The sequence below is a fragment of the Chiloscyllium punctatum genome, chromosome 19 (assembly GCF_047496795.1).
Source record: "Chiloscyllium punctatum isolate Juve2018m chromosome 19, sChiPun1.3, whole genome shotgun sequence".
In the NCBI taxonomy this organism is placed as follows: domain Eukaryota; kingdom Metazoa; phylum Chordata; class Chondrichthyes; order Orectolobiformes; family Hemiscylliidae; genus Chiloscyllium; species Chiloscyllium punctatum.
The window spans coordinates 58728122-58745130 of record NC_092757.1 but is presented as its reverse complement, the minus strand read 5'-3'; the positions used below and the strand labels follow the sequence as shown (position 1 = coordinate 58745130).

Genomic DNA, 17009 nt, shown 5'->3' with positions numbered 1-17009 from the left:
GATTTAGGCCTTGGAGTGGGTGTGCAGCCTGGTGTTGGAGTAGGTGTACAGATGGGCCCTGGAGTAGGAGTCCAGCCTGGCGTCGGAGTGGGTAATTTATTGTTCCTTGAAATACATTTTCTTCTATTATACTTTTCATAAAGTGTGTAAGTCTGGCTCATCCAGTTCTGTGCAAATAGAGGTACCTCGATGCAAAACAAATTTCATTTCTGGAGCAAAAGGAAAATAACTGCACATTGATGCTTTCATCACTGATACAGTTTGAAAATGTTGATGCCTTGTCACTTACAACTCTGTTAAAAGAACATGTAGATGATCTGAATAGCTGTGGTTTTCCAATCCCATTTTACCACCTTGGTATTTTCCTTTCTACTAAATTTATTTTGACAAAATCATGCATTGTTTATTGTAAAAACAAAACAGATCTCATGGGTGCATCAGAAAGCAGCTACTACAAGTTTTCTGCAATCCATTGAAATGGCCCTATGTTAATCCCCAAGTGTCTCTTAAATGAAGATTGCTCGCATTTGTTGATTTGACTCACTTCAATGAAAACATCCCATTTGGCTGATTATTGTCCATTAAAAGCCTAGGCTGACATGATGGCTCAGTGATTAGCACTGCTGCCTCATGGCACTAGGGACCCAAGTTCAATTCCCACCTCAGGCAACTATCTGTGTGGAGTTTGCACATTCTCCCTGTATCTGCGTGGGTTTCCTCCCACAATCCAAAGATGTACAGGTCAGTTGAATTAGCCATGCTAAATTGCCCATAATGTTAGGTGCATTAGTCTAGAGTAGGGGAATGGGTCTGGGTGGGTTACTTTCTGGAGGATTAATATGGACTTGTTGGGCTGAAGGGCCTGTTTCCATACTGTAGGGAATCTAATCTAAAATTTGGATTTTATCCTCTGTCAGGAGGATAGCCCATAGTGATTTATGAAATTTGATAATCTTGATAAATGTGATCTATTCAAGTGCTCCTAATTTGGATGTGAATATAGGCAGCATGGTTAGTAAGTTTGCAGATGACACCAAAACAGGTGGTGTAGTAAAGAGGATTATCTCAGAGTACAATGTGACTTTGATCAGATGACCAATGGGCCGAAGAGTGCCAGATGGAGTTTAATTTGGATAAACGTGAGGTGTTGCATTTTGGTAAGGCAAATCAGGGCATGACTTGTATAGTTAACAATTGGGCCCTGGGGAATGTTGCCAAATAAGAGACCAAGGAGTGAAGGTGCTTAGTTCCTTGAAAGTGGAGTTGCAGGTAGAAAGGGTGATGAAGAAGGCATTTGCATGCTTTACTTCATTGGTCAGAGGATTGAATATAGTAGTTTCATGTTACAGTTGTACTGGACCTTGGTGGGATCACTTTTAGAATACTACATAGAATTAGATTAGATTAGATTTCCTACAGTGTGGAAACAGGCCCTTCGGCCCAACCAGTCCACACAGACCCTCCAAAGAGTTACCCACTTCCCTCTGACTAATGCACTTAACACTATGGGCAATTTGGCATGGCCAATTCACCTGACCTGCACATCTTTGGACTTTGGGAGGAAACCGGAGTACCCGGAGGAAACCCACACAGACACTGGGAGAATGTGCAAACTCCACACAGACAGTCGCCCGAGGCTGGAATTGAACCAGTCGCGAGGCAGCAGTGCTAACCACTGAGCCACTGTGCCTTCAATAGGAAAGAAGTTAAATTTGAGAGGGTTCAAAAATGATCTACAAGAAGCTGCCAGGACTGGAAGGTTTGATTTATAGGGAGAGGCTAAATGGGGTGGAATTTGCTTCCCTGGAACGTCAGAAGCTTGAGGGGTAATGTTTTTTGAAGTTTATAAAATCATGGGGGGCATGGATACAGTGAATAGCCACGGTCCTTTTCCTAGGGTAGAGAAGTCCAAAACCAGAGGGCATATGTTTAAGGTGAGAAAGGAAGATTTAAAAAGGACTTGAGGGGTAATGTTTTCACGCAGAGGGTGATGACGGTATGGACAAACTGCTAGAGGAAGTGGTGGAATGGGTATAATTACAACATTTTAAAAGGCATCTGAATGGATATATGAATAAGAAGGGTGTGATGGGATATGAAGTAAATGCTAGCAAATGTGACTAGGTCAGATTGGGATGTCTGGTCGGTGCGGACGAGTTGGACTGAACAATCTGTTTCATTGCGGTTTGTCTCTCTGACTCAATACTTATACAGGAAGATCCCTAAGAGGCTTTAGAGTTTTCAGATTCAACTTAAGTTGTTCACCTAAGACTAATTGATAGATTCCCAGTTGGTGTTTTTTTTTCTCAGTTGTAATCATCTGTTTGAATCTTCTATGATTGGAGGAATACAAATGTAAGATTTGTGTTTGATCATGGTTAGTTCAAATGTTCTCAGTACAGTTTAAGAAAAACAATGCCATTACTGTTGCACATAACTACATATTACTGTTTCCAAATATTCAATTTCCTTGGCAGTTCAGCTGCGCAGAGTTGATGATGTGGCAGTTCGCTGTATTATCATGTGGTCAGGTTTCATCAGACGATAGATGAGCATTTACAACAAATTGGTCAACATTATCAAGGGAGGAGTGTTGAGCTGTGTCAGGGAGGTGTCAGCTGTGAGGGAGGGCTGGGAGGAGGCTGGTGTGTAATGTGGTTTCAGTTGGTGAAGCAGTGCTTTGATACTCCGCTGTACTCATTTCAAGTTTCACTTCTGATCAGGCTTTATGCCTGTTAGGAACATCTCTACAAAACCAGTGTAAGACCAGGGTCAGCATAAGGAAACCAGTCCAGGTCTGCATGTTTTCAGGTCCTGGGGACACTGGCACCAAGATGTCCCAGTCACCCACAGAGCCATTAATAGAAGTCTCTAGTTACAATGTAAAATGGTTCCCTAAAACATCCAATCACATTGAGACCTCTATCCCAACAATCATCTCTTCATTCACCAATAATGGGGATTAGAAGATCTGGAAATTTTTTTGGGGAGTCCAAAGTTATATACCATAAATCTAAAAGCTACACCAATTACACTCAAAATAATTAAAATATGAGTAGTTGAGGCAATTAGCACAAAGCACTTAAGGAAAACAAACAAAAAGAGTAAGAAAGAATATCAAGTCAACCTGGCTGATTGAAGTCAAAAAAGAGTTCTTGTAAATGAGACTTGTTTGTTATGCACATTGGCTAATATAACATCTGACAGATTTTGGGGAGGGTAAAAATAATACCAATACTAGCCCTTTAATAAAATGCTTAATGAAATTCTATGTGTCAGCAGAGAATATCAAGGAAAGTGTAAGAAGACCTGACTTAAAAAGATATGTTAGGTCCTACCAAAGCAGATACAGTTCTTATGATGTTTTATAAGGATTGAGTCAAATTGGCAACACATTTTGGGAAATTTTGAAAGTTTACAAGTGTTGATGTAGTTAAAGAAATATAAGACAAACTTGCCAGACATACACAGTCTCTTAAATTCTTAATCATAAATTTTCAGCAGTTGGACATTCACCCAAAGGACTTTAGAAGTTAATATTCACTTAATTTGGGCAACTTTTGTTAATGAGGATAATTTCAGAGAACTTATTTCTCAAGAGTGCTGTGATATTGTAAACTTCAAAATACTTATTATTTTACCTGTATACAGACTAACCAGCCCAGACCAATACTACTTCTAGTTTTCTCTCATTACAGGTGGAGTTGCTGCATCTAAAGCTGCTAAATATGGAGGTATATTTGACCACTACTGACATATTCACTGGTCAACGTATCTGTTATGTTATTATCTTTGAAAAAAGCCACTTCAATTTTAAAAAGAAAGGAGTTTTCCTGCTATGTGTAATGGTTACATGTGAGAAGTACCATATATACTCATGTATAGGTAAGTCTCACGTACAAATTGACCCCTTAGCTTTGGCCAAATATTCTGGTATTTTTCATATACCTTGTGTATTAGTCAACCCTAGTTTTTCAGGGATCTCTTCCTGACCATATATGCAGCCTTAAAGGGCATGATTTGCACATTTTCGGTTCAAATGCAATACCGGTGTCATCATTTGTTACACGCACCAGTATATATTTGCATGTGATTTTCAAATTGTTAAATTGAATGTTGATAACTATATATATATTTATGTAATATTTACATACATATATTTGACCTGTGCATACAAATATCTGCGGTACCTGATGGCAGTTCTCAACCTTGTCTTAGAAGTAGGTGTCGCGTACAGTTGTGCTCTGAACTTATTGTAAAACTGCCCCAAATTTTTATGACAAAATAGCATCACAAAGAAACAAGTAGACAGCACAGTTTAAACTAAAAGTTATTGAATTTGCAGAGAAGAACAACAATAGCATAGCTGCAAGTAAGTTCTGTGTTTCTGAAAAACTTGTTCAAGAAAGAAGGAAAAAAGCCACACAGTTAAAGGCTATGCCAAACAGGAGTATGTCAACTGAGGAAAGCTGAACGAGTGGCCACAACTAGAAGAAAAGATTGCTGACTGGGTAATTCCATGTTGTCAAAATGGAAGCACACTGACTTGACAATTTGTCAGAATATGCGCCAAAAATGAAGCAAAAAAAGATGGATTCAGTGATTTCAAAGGCAGTTTTGTATGGTGCAATAGGTTTATGAAAAGGTATGATTTAGTGCTTAGACAGAAAACCAAGATTGCCCAATGACTACTAGCAGAACCTAATGACAAGTTAATTGGGTTCCATGGCTTTGTAATCAGAAGTCAGAAGAAAAATGGTACAGGTTCTCATGCATCAGCCGTATGGACGAAACCCCAATGAACTTTGGTATGCCAGGGAGTAGATCTGTGGATAAGATTGGAGCAAAAATAATTTTGGTTAAGATTACTGGCCATGGAGCTTGTTTCTGAATAAATGCTCTTGCTCAAAACGTCAATTCTCCTGCTCCTCAGATGCTGCCTGACCTGCTGTGCTTTTCCAGTACGATACTCTAAACTCAGAGTGTTTGAAGATTTGAAGAGAGAAGTTTCAAAATCAACAGATGAAGGCTTATGCCCAAAACATCAACTCTCCTGCTCCTTGGATGCTGCCTGACCTGCTATGCATTTACAGAGCCACACTTTTTGACTCTGACTCTCCAGGGTCTGCAGTCCTCACTTTCACATCAATGACAGTCACTCAATCCATTCGGACTGCCCAACGATTTCTAACTATGATTCTGTGAGAAGGAGCAAAGCTTTTTGGTCCTTGTCTGAGTAAGTTTGCAGAATCAGTGGGGCTGGATGAGAGCCACGACTGTTGCAGCGCATTGAGTGTGGACCCTGAAGCAATTTTCTGGCCCGGGAAGAGGAATGCACGGTGAGGAGGGGGTGTACACACTTTTTTGCGCAGCTGAAGCTTTAGCCATGAAGAAACCTGAGGAATCCTGCCCTATGGAGAAACTGTGGAAGTGTGGCATCTGCGGGAAAGGCCTCTGTGTCTCGTCTGCCCTGGAGAGTCATTAGCGCAGTCACACTGGTGAGAGACCCTCCAGCTGCCCCGAGTGTGGGAACGCCTTCAGCGATTTCTACTCCCTGCGAAGGCACCAGCGGGTCCACACGGGTGAGAGGCCCTTAAACAAGTGCGGGAAGGATTTCACTCACTGCTCCCACTTGCTGGACCACCGGCGGATCCATACTGGCAAGTAGCCCTTCCCCTAACCTGAATGTGGGAAGGCCTTCAGCAATTCCTCCCTCCTGCTGGCCCACCAGTGGATCCACATTGGGGAGTGCCCTTCAGCTGCCCTGAGTGTGGGAAGGCCTTCGGCAATTCCTACTCCCTGCTGAGGTACCGGCAGATCCACACAGGCATAGGCCCTTCCCCTGGCCCGAATGCAAAAAGAGGTTCACCCGTTCCTCACACCTGCTGACCCACCAGTGAGTCCGTACTGGCGAGAGGTGGTTTGCCTCTCCTGAGTGCAGAAAGGGGTTCAGCAATCCCTCTGACCTGCTGAAGCACCAGTGGGTCCACTCAGGCAAGAGGCCCTTCAGCTGCCCTGAGTGCGGGAAGGGCTTCACTTGTTCTTCCAACCTGCTGAAACACGAGGGGTCGGGGGGTCCATACTGGTGAGAAGCTGTTCCCCTGCCCCAAGTCTGGGAAGGCCTTCAGGAAATCCTCCAACCTGTTAGCCCACTGACGGCTCCACACCAAGAAGAAGCCCTTCAGCTGCCCCGAGTGTTGGAAAGCCTTCAGCAATTCCTCTGCGCTGCTGACCTACCGGCGGGTCTACACTGGGGAGATGCCCTTCAGCTGCTGATCCACCAGCAGGTCCACACTGGGGAGATGCCCTTCAGCTGCTGATCCACCAGCAGGTCCACATTGGTGAAAGGCCCTTTAGCACCCCTGTGTACGTTAAAGGGCTTCAGCAATTCCTCCAATCTGCTGAAACACTGGCGTGTCCACACCGGGGAGAGGCCATTCACTTACCCTGAGTGCAGAAAGGGATTCAGCAATTCCTTCTAACTGCTGACCCACCGGTGGGTCCACACGGGTGAGAACCCTTCAGCTGCCCTGAGTGCAGGAAGGCCTTCAGCGATTCCTCCAATCTGCTGACCCACCAGCCTGCCCTGAGTGTGGGTGGAGGTGCACTGCAGTTTGCAGAAGCACCAGCAGGGGGCCAGACTCCCAACATTTGGATTCCGCTGCTGACGCTGATGTAGGTAACGTCCAGGACTGAACCTCCTGCCTGTTCTGACAGTGGGTAGGTTGGGAGATTTTTTTGTTGTGTGCTGAACTGCACCAACCCTCAAGACGCCAGGGACCCGGGTTCAATTCCAGCGTCGCAGTGACTCTCTGTGAGAGTTTATACATTCTCACCCCATGTCTGCGTAAGTTTCCTCGGAGTGCTCCGGTTTCCTCCCACAATCCAATTTGTGCAGGTTAGGGTGGGTTGGCCAAGCTAAATTGACCCACACTGTTCAGGGATGTGTAGGTGTGGTGCATTAGTCAGTAAATGTAGAGTAATAGGATAGGAGAATGGGTCTGGGTGGGTTAGTCTTTGTAGTGTTATTGTGGACCTGTTGGTCCAAAGTGCCTGTTTCCACACTATAGAGGTTCTGTGATTCTGTGAAAGGAGTCAATTCACTGTGGTACTTGGTTGTATGGCAGATGGAACAAAGTTAAAGCCTATGGTGATTTTTAAGCGGAAAACTGTGCCCAAACAAAAATTTCCAAACAGGCATTGTTGTCCTCGTCCATAAAAAAGGGTGGATGGATGAAGGTGACTGCAACACTTGGGTAAGGGAGATCTGGAATATGTGACCATGTGAACTTAGAAAGAGTAAAAGCTTACTGGTTTGGAACATGTTCAGAACACACAGAATGAAAAGTTTTGGACGTGAACTTCGAGCTAACAATACTGACATTGCAATGATTCCTGGGGGCCTTATGAGCATGGTGCAGCCACTGGATGTTAGCATCAATAAACCTTTTAAGGATTTACTATGAAAAAAAATGGGACACTTGAATGCACGAAGGGGAAAAAAGCTTCACAAAGGGTGGCATCATGCATACTCCATTACTTGCAGCTATATGTGAATGGATTGTTGAGTCCTGGAAGGAGATGAAAATTGAAATTATTGTGACAGCCTTCACAAAATGTGGAATTTCTAATGCTTTAGAAGGAACGAAGAATGACTATTCATGGTCAGCTGGAAGTGATAACAAATAAATTGCTGATCCCCTTGACAGTACAGCTGAAGATGATCCATTCGACGATGTGCTTGACCCAGATGTCGGGAATGAATTATTCAGTGATGCAACTGATGACGGCAGGGAATTTGAAAGATTCTAATGGACTTTTGCATGTACCGGTAACTTTTGTTTTAAGCAGCTATCACATCATATTTGTGGGATATAGTGAGAAGAGTTTTTTGCTGTGAATACGAGTTTTTTGATGTAAAGTATTTATCGTATATTATTAACATTTTCATGCGGTCTCTTTCTTAATAAAATACTATCAGTCATTTTTTTGTACTGCTCCCCTCTTTTTATTTCATGAATTGTACAAGTACCCCCGGTAGATGGCTTGACCACCTGCCAATAATGTTTATACATATGTGTTTATACATATGTATATGCACTTTACGGAATTGATAACTGGAATACAGTACGACAGTATTTTTCTACCATAGAAGGCAGAATGGAGACAGTTATTTTGTAGATAAACATTCAATAATGGCCATAATTCTATTTTCTTTTGTTGTTTATTATTTTATATAGAGATCTAGCTCTTGTTTGTCCATTTTTTGACTCATGCCAAGCATGAATTTCATCCCCTTGAAAACTATACCTCGTGTACAAGTCGACCCCCTAATTTCACCTTAAAAAACTGATTTCAAAACTTGACCTATACATGCGTATATATGGTTGCCTACAGGCGACTATAATCATGGATTCTTGTAACATCACATTGATTAATTGCTGTTGATTAATGACAAGTACATAAATGCACAGTCAAATTATTTTAGTAATGTTAATGTTGCTAAAAACACCAGAATGCCACATTCTTTCTTGAATAGTGGTGTTGAACCTTTTATATCCACATAAACCAGCATATTGACCACTATTGTCTCATCTAAAAGAGAGTACCTCTGACAGTGAAGTATTTTCTCTATCATACATGAAACGATAATGGTTAGAGAATAACATTGTGTCTTAATGACTGGAATTAAAAAGGATTGAATCCTGGATTTATGTTATTTCACTGTTGACCACAAATTGGCCTATAAATCCTAAAGTTGCTCAAATGTTTTAATTACTGATAATTTTTATTTCTTTATTATCTCCAAGTAGGTCTTGGAGTAGGGGCCCAGCCTGGCATCGGAGTAGGGGCCCAGCCTGGCGTCGGAGTAGGGGCCCAGCCTGGCGTCGGAGTGGGTAATTCACTGCCTTTTGAAAGACATTTTTCTTCACTTCACTCTTTTTGTAAAGTGTATAAACCTATCTGATTCCAATTCGATGCAAATTGAGATAAAAACACAAATTTAAATTAATATAAAAGAAAAATAACTGCAGCTGGGTGTTTTCATCAAAGATACAGTATGTGAAGGTTGATGGATTGTAGCTTATAAGTCCATCAAAAGAAGATATTAGTGTTCTGAATAGCTGAGGTTTTCCACTCTTGGACATTCCTTTCCATTAAAATGAAATGAAAATAAAAAAGACAGAATAACATAATTCGGATGTCAGGTATGGTGGTACTTTAGATTGGACAGTTAATAACACTGCGCAGGTACTAAAACCGGGCAAAAAAATTAATTCTTTGTTTTCTACAATCAAACAAAGTAGACACTTTGTCAATCTGAAGGTCTCTTCAATATTTGTATCCGATGATTTCACTCACATCAATCGAAACTTCCCATTTGCAATTAATCAATGAAGAATTTGGATATTGTACTGAAGCCAATCGATCTCAAACATTGAAATAGAAGACTTGCAAAATTGAGTTGATAGAACCTTGATATCTATCCTAGGACCTTGATAGTTATGCTAAATTGAAGTGAAGGAAGATCCCTAAAACACTTAAGAGTTTTTAAAATTCCTTGTTCATGAAAGAGTGTTAGCATTTTTTTTCAAGTTATTGTAATCATAAGTTTGAATTAGTTAAGTCTGGATATATAATTTTAAATTTCAGTATTATTTTCATCATTAGTTCCATCTTCCTAAATCAGAGTGTATGCAAGACAGTGTTATTCCAACTTACTGTCCCATGGATACGAATATCATGAGAAGCCCTTTGAGCTAGCTAAAATATTCTATGATTTGGAGATGCCGGTGTTGGACTGGGGTGTACAAAAATTAAAAATCACACAACACCAGGTTATAGTCCAACAGGTTTAATTGGAAGCAATAGCTTTCAGAGCGCTGCTCCTTCATCAGATGGTTTACAAGTGATCATCTTTCCCAATAACCTGAATATTGTTAGTACCTAGAAATCCATCAAAATCTCTATCTTCAGCATATATAGTAACTCAGTTTCCTCAGCCCTCTTTTGGAATAGAGATTTACTATTCTCAGAGTGAAGAAATTCCTCCTCATCTCAGTTGCAAATTCCTGCCCTACATGCTATTATAGGGTCTCCTGGTTGTAAACTCCTCTTACTCCCACCCCATCTAAGTTCCAGGGAAACATTTTAATTGCATCCAAACTTTCTAGAATTTTGTATGAATCAATGGGCTTCAATGGCAAAGATCTGTCGTTTTTCTCTACTCTGGAGAATACAAGCCCATCTCCTCAATCACTTCTCTAAGGGCAGTTTTACCATCACAGGATTTTATCTAATCAACCACTGCTGCAATCCCTCTATGGAAATATACCCTTTCTTATGTAAGAGGGTTCAAAACTGTATACAATATTCCAGACACAATCTAACTAAGAGACTATACAACTGCAACAAGACATCTTTACTGCTGTTCTTAAATCCTCTTGTGATAAATGCCGGTATACTACTTGCCTTCCTAATTGCTTGTTACATCTGCATATTAGCTTTCAGTGACTGATGAACAAGTACAGCAAAGTTCCTTGGACATAACACTTTGTAATTTCTCACAGTGTCTGTAGCTTTGTTCCTCCCACCAGAGTGAATACATGCGTTATCTTCTGCATAAAATAAGAAATTCAGCCAAACTCTCCATGTTTGATGTTTCCAAGGCCATGGGGTACTATCATCAAGGACTTCAACATAGCAATTTAAGGGAACTTTCAGTATCATTGTGATCCTCACTAGCAGTGAATGTCACAGTGTTTTTGTAGTAATGAAAGATGTAAACCAATATTTACGTTTGTTGGAGAGTCCATAATTAGAGAACATAAAAGTGAAATAATCACCAATGAATCCAATTGGGAATTCAGGATTTTATCCAAAGCATGGTTAAAATGTAAATATCACTTCTACAATAAATAATTGAGAAAATCCATATACGTGCATTTAAGGAAATAAAGTTACAATCAGGGAAGGAGGGTTCAGATCGATACCGTGTTTTCGTACTCACATTTGACTGTAACAGTTTTTTTTTAATAGGATATAGTATGCAATTCATTGACCATTTGTCTATTTATGCGCTGTGATCTTAAAAGAAAAAGAAAGGATTTCTTCCATTCTTTTAGGGGGATAGTTTCATTGTACTTGTCCTAAGAAAAATAGTGAATATAATCCCACTATCACATTTGCTGTGGTCTGACCAGTGCTTTGTAAAGTTTAGTAAGGCTTCCCTGTGTTTGTACTCCATCCCTTTGATACAAAAGCCAACATTAATTCGCTTTCCCTGTTACCTGCTGAACTTAAACGCTAACTTCTGTGATTCATGCATGAGGATCCCCCAAGTCCCTGTGTGCTGCAGCTTTATGTAGTCTTTCTCTACTTAAATAATACTCAAGCATTGTATTCTTCCAGTGTAATTGCCTCATTTATCTAATCTATCTGCCAACTTTTTACCCATTCATTAAATCTCTCTTGAACTCTTTGTAAGTTCCACATGTCATCCTCATTATTTGGCTTTCCACCTATTTTTATGTCATCCACAAACTTGGTGATACTTCCTTCATTTCTGTCATCCAATTGTAAGTAATTGTGGCCTCAACACTAATCATCATGACATTATACTAGTTACAGCTTGTCATCTTGAAAATGCCATGTTTATTCTGACTCTTTATTTTATATAAGTTAGCCAATCCTCCATCCATGAAAATATACCACCACCAACACCATAAATTCTTATTTTAATAAATGCCCTTATGTGCGGTACTGCTCAAATGTCTTTCAGAAATCCAAATATATTACATATACTCCTTCCATTTTACAATTCTTTCAGGATATAGCAAACAGAATAAATAATAAAATTGTCAGGCATGATTTCATCTTTGTAAAGATGATATTGTGTATTTCTGAACTCTGCTATCATATCCTTTATAATAAATTAATATTTTCCAAATAACGGATGTTAAGCAAAGTGGCCTATAGTTACCTTTACTTTGCTACTTCGCATTTCAAATAAATATGTTACATTGGCAGTTTTTCAATCCTCTGGGACTTTTCCATAATGTAAGCATTCCTGGAAGATTATTGTCAGTGCATCCACTAACTGTGTAGCTACTTTCTTTAAAGTCCTAGGATGCAGCCCATCAAGTCCAGTAGACTTAAACCTTTAGACCCATTAGCTTCTCAGTACATTTTCTCTGTTAATAATTATGGTATTTCTTTCCTTACCCCTGCATTTTGATTGGTTACTTTGTTTTTGTATCACCATTAGTAATTCTGACCATGAAGACTGATGCAAAGTGTCTGTTCAGCTCCTTTACCATTTCCTGGCTCCACATTATTAATTCTACAGCCTCATTCTCTAAGACATCTATATTCACTGTTGCCTCTTTTCTCCTTCTTAAAGAAGCTCATGCAGTTTGTTTTTGTGTACTAGCTGGTTTGCACTCATTGTTTATTTACCCCCTTTTTATTATATTTAATAGTCATCTATTGCTGGCTATCAGACTTTCCCAAGCCTCTGATTTACAACTGATCTCTGCCACATTGTGCACTTTTTCCTTTTCTTGTGATATTGTCTTTAACTTCTCTGGTTATCTGTGATCAGCTTATCCTTCTTCCTCATTTGTAAATAGCTTTGCTTTGAGTCATGAAGTTTAAAAAAATGTGCCATTGTTCATCAACCATCTTTCCTGCTGAACTCCTTTCCATTCCACTCCAACTAACTCTGCATTCTTGCCCATTGTCATTATACTTATTTAAATTTAGCACAGTTGTTTTTGATCTATGTTTCTCACTCTCAAACTGAATGTTAAATTCTACTGTGTTATGGTAATTGTTCCCTGGACAATCATTTAATAAAGCTGCTTCACTACACATGATCAGATCCAAAATAGCCTGATCCCTGGTTGGATCCACACATATTGTTCTCGAACGTTATCCTGAACAAGCTCTGAATTTTTCCTCATGGCTACCTCTGTCGATTGATTCTTCCGATCTATATGAAGATTAAAGCCACCCATGATTCATGTACTGTCTTTTTTTACATGCCGTCATTATTTTCTAATTTATTCTGTAACAGTACAGCTGTTAAGGGGACGATAAGACTACTCTTACCAGTTTCTTCAGGCCTTTGTGCTTTATTACTTCCAACCATATAGATTCTACATCATCCAATCCGAGATTATTTCTAACATCAAGGAGATGTTGACATAATACAAATTAAGCAAATCTTTATTAAATTTCAAGCCTGTGTATCAGTCCCTACCACAGAAATGAGACATGTTCTTGTGACTGGGACTTGTCCTTGGCACAATGCCTGATATGACGTCTGGCAGACATTAAGGCAGGTGAGCATGTACAATAATGCCAGTTTTGCCACTTTTGGTGCTTAAGAACTTATTTGGGTCAGCTACAATATCAGAGAAGGTGCGAAAGATTTTGATTTGAAAACTAGTGGTAAGTGCTTGTAATATTGTTAAAATGCAGTTCTTATGTTTAGTATATCTGTTTGCTATTAAAACTAAACTTCTCATCCTTCCACCTTCAAAATCCATCCCCTCCAAGCAGAGATCACATTCTCTAGTCTTAAAACTAGAGATTGGACGTGATTCAGGCCCATTTGGACTACCACTCTCCCACATTGGATGAACAATCTAAGCCTTTCCACCCAGGATCAACTATCATTCTTACCACCACCCTTAAACCAGGAAACTCCTTTGACCTGGTCCCAAGTCCTTACTACCCAATTGGAAGTAAAACATGTTAGTCAGGCAGACATCCAAACAATGGTTTGGTGAGCACAGGATGCATGTTGTGGATACTGTTATGTAAGGGCTTCAGGACTCTGGAGCAATCTTATGATGATGTCATTGAGCTGCACATCACTCAGCATAAATAACATAAGTTTGGGTTGAATTAGACTACACCAGCCTACACTTAATTTAGAATGAGAGAGACTTGAGCACATATGAACATAATCACACCCATTTGCATTTTTTTGTAGTCTGATACTCTCAATTAATTAAATAAGATTGAAAATCTTGTGTTGAGTTTAGTGAATTACCATAGTTCACTAAATATGGAAAAAGGAGGATTGCCCTTAATTTACTGGAGTATTGACATATGATAATTACAAGTTCGAGAACATCCAAAAGACTAAAGATCAAAAAATTAAAGACAAAAGATTAAGATCCAGGGCTAATTTAAAATTGATAATAAAACATCCTGTATTACTCCTCTGTCTTGTCAGATTCCAATAGGTGAATGCAACGAGTCCGAAAGCATGACAAATGAAAGATATCCATGATTGTCCCTCATGAGATCAAACTTTCACTTTCAGCTCCACTGTGCCCGAGCAAATTAATTTCAAAATTGTCATCTTCAAATGCCTCTGCGTTAATGATTCATATGAAATTTCCCCTGACATAAATGTTCAAATCCCAGAATATTAGTTTGAAAATCAAATTTGATTTGAAAAGTCTGGACTTATCTCAAAATCACAACTGGTTCACTGCTGCCTTTCTGATTTTATTACTGATCTGCTAAAATATGACTCCAGTACCATGCCAACTTTCTTCAAATGTTATCTAGCAAGCCATTCAATTCTGCCATTACCTTCTCTCAGAGACAAGATATAGGCAATAAATTTTGACGTCCAGTTTCATCAACCGTCATCAGCCAATCATGGATCATTATATCTACCACTTTAAGAATTCTTTCCAAGCCACTTAAACTTTTTATCCAAATTGGGTTCTGGCTACTAACCAGTGGCAGCTGTTATTTTGGGTAGTTCACTGCAATCAATGCTTCCTTCTCTGTTGGGTCAATGGCACTGTCTAATTACAGTGGTAAGTGATAGACCACTAAACACCCTTAACTAGTAAAGGTGTTTGTTTTGGCTAACAAAGTATAGGTTATTACATGACAACAATGGATACAATTAACAATAACTAGACAGGTATGGTTACAACTATCAGGAAACAATTATGTACATATAGAAGTAAAACGCTACAGGTGCTAGAAATCTGAAATAAAAACAAAGTACTGGAGAAACTCAACAAGTCCAGTGGCATCTGTGGAAACAGAAACAGAGTTAATGTTTGAAGTCTAATGTGACTTCAGAACTGTAGGTTTAATTGTCACATACCTTAGATGTGATATATCTGGACAACATTGTATCTAAATGTTCTGACTATAACAGGTAAGACTAATCTGTTCTGTACACCAACACTGGAATTCCTGTAGCAATACAAGCAATCTTTGCAGTAGTTATTCTGCTAATCAAACAAAAGTTTAAACTTATTTCCTTTCAAAACCTGCTTATCTTATTTACTATTGGTATATGATAAGACTGATAGGCCAGCATTTATTATTAATTAAGCAGAATTAGAAATTTAAAACATTTGCCTTGCCAGCAATGTCTAAATCACATGAAGAAAAAAATCTCACAGAGGGTGGTACGTGTATGGAATGCCAGAGGATGTGGTGGAGGTTGGTTTACAACATTTAAGAGGCATTTGGATGGGTATATGAATAGGAAGGGTTTGGAGGGATAAGGCCCGGGTGCTGGCAGGTGGGACTGGATTGGGTTGGGATATCTGGTCGGCATGGACGGGTTGGACCGAAGGGTCTGTTTCCATGCTGTACTTCTCTATGACTCTATTCAGTGTCAAATATGTAGAGCATGACTGGGTCTTCTGACAAAGACAATTAGTATCTACTACCTTTCTCTTAACTATCACATTAACAAGTACCATCAAAAGATATTAAGACATTCTGTACTTTTCTTTAAGTTCAAAATTTGTTTAACTTGCGAAAATAAGTTTTTAAACAAAATTGTTTTTATTTTTGATGATTCACATAATACACCCATTAAAAACAAGAGAATATGGGTTCTGTTAAACAATGATACTTATCTAGCTCCCAAATTTAAAAGCAATTAAAGATACTTCTTGTCTTCTACATATCTATCATTGGAAAATTCATGCTCTCATTACAACATAAATGGCTCTCCTGAAGGACACCTAAATTTTCTTTAGACAGATACTTCTCTTTGTAACATTGTTTGACATTTAATGACGATTTAACCATTTCATTTTTTAAAAAATTATTTATGAAATAACTCCACAGAGGCTGGAATCTCATCACCCTTTATTTATACTCTGAGAACCCTCAACACTGATCCAGCTCTCAGAGTGAGCAAGATATCTGACACTCCTATTCTTATCTGTCAACCAGGGCTCCTGATTGTTAAGGGACTATTAATCTGGTCCAATCAGAGAACTCATATTCTATGAGGTCCACCTGGCTGACCTCTTTACAATTACTATAATTTACTTTTAAACTCATTCCCTTTCTGTGCTGTATACTTCTATGATTGTATATGGAACTGGTTCAGTTTAGGACCCTGGTTGGCATAGACAAGTTGGGCTAAAGGGTCTGTTTCTGTGCTGCATGCCTCTAACTATTGTGGTCAATTCCCAAACCTTTTCTCTGCCATACAATTTGTTGAATGAACAATTGTCCCAAAGAATAATTAGCCATACAATATTCTATGTGCACATTTTTTTCTCATTATACCTTGCATCAGATTTTGTTCAGAATATTAGACATGTACACCCCTATATTTATTGTTTCAGTTAGTATCAGTTTCCAGCAACTAGGGTGCTTTTAACTACCCTTTTTAAAAATTGGTTTACCAGGACAACATACATTATTCATTCCATTCAAAAAATGTGACAAACTCAGCTATACTAAAAAGATTCCCTGGAAGATTGGCAGATTAAACCGTACTGAAAATAACTAACTACTTATGTTCTGGATCACCTAAGGTGGGAAATATGACTCAATGCTTCTCTGAATTTAATTTCTTTCACATTTTATTTACTTTCAGAGCATGCTCAGATGTACCATACTTTTAGATAGTATCCAGCTCCATTAGGTTATACCTGCCATCTGGTCTAGTCTGAAGGCAGACTGACCCATTCCATTTCTGATCTGGTTTGTTTTAA

General features: G+C 39.2%; 1 protein-coding gene across 10 annotated transcripts in view; it reads left to right on the top strand.

Moving 5' to 3' along the window:
• The window catches only part of elna (elastin a), a 275816-nt gene that overhangs the window by 213918 nt on the left and 44889 nt on the right, over positions 1-17009 (top strand). For 9 of the 10 annotated variants that reach the window (XM_072589478.1, XM_072589481.1, XM_072589479.1 and 6 more), the window contains 3 exons: positions 8-91; positions 3699-3734; positions 8811-8897. In XM_072589478.1, the coding sequence (XP_072445579.1) occupies positions 8-91; positions 3699-3734; positions 8811-8897 (207 nt within the window). The remainder of the gene's footprint in view (positions 1-7; positions 92-3698; positions 3735-8810; positions 8898-17009) is intronic. The other variant, XM_072589477.1, reaches the window with a different exon arrangement.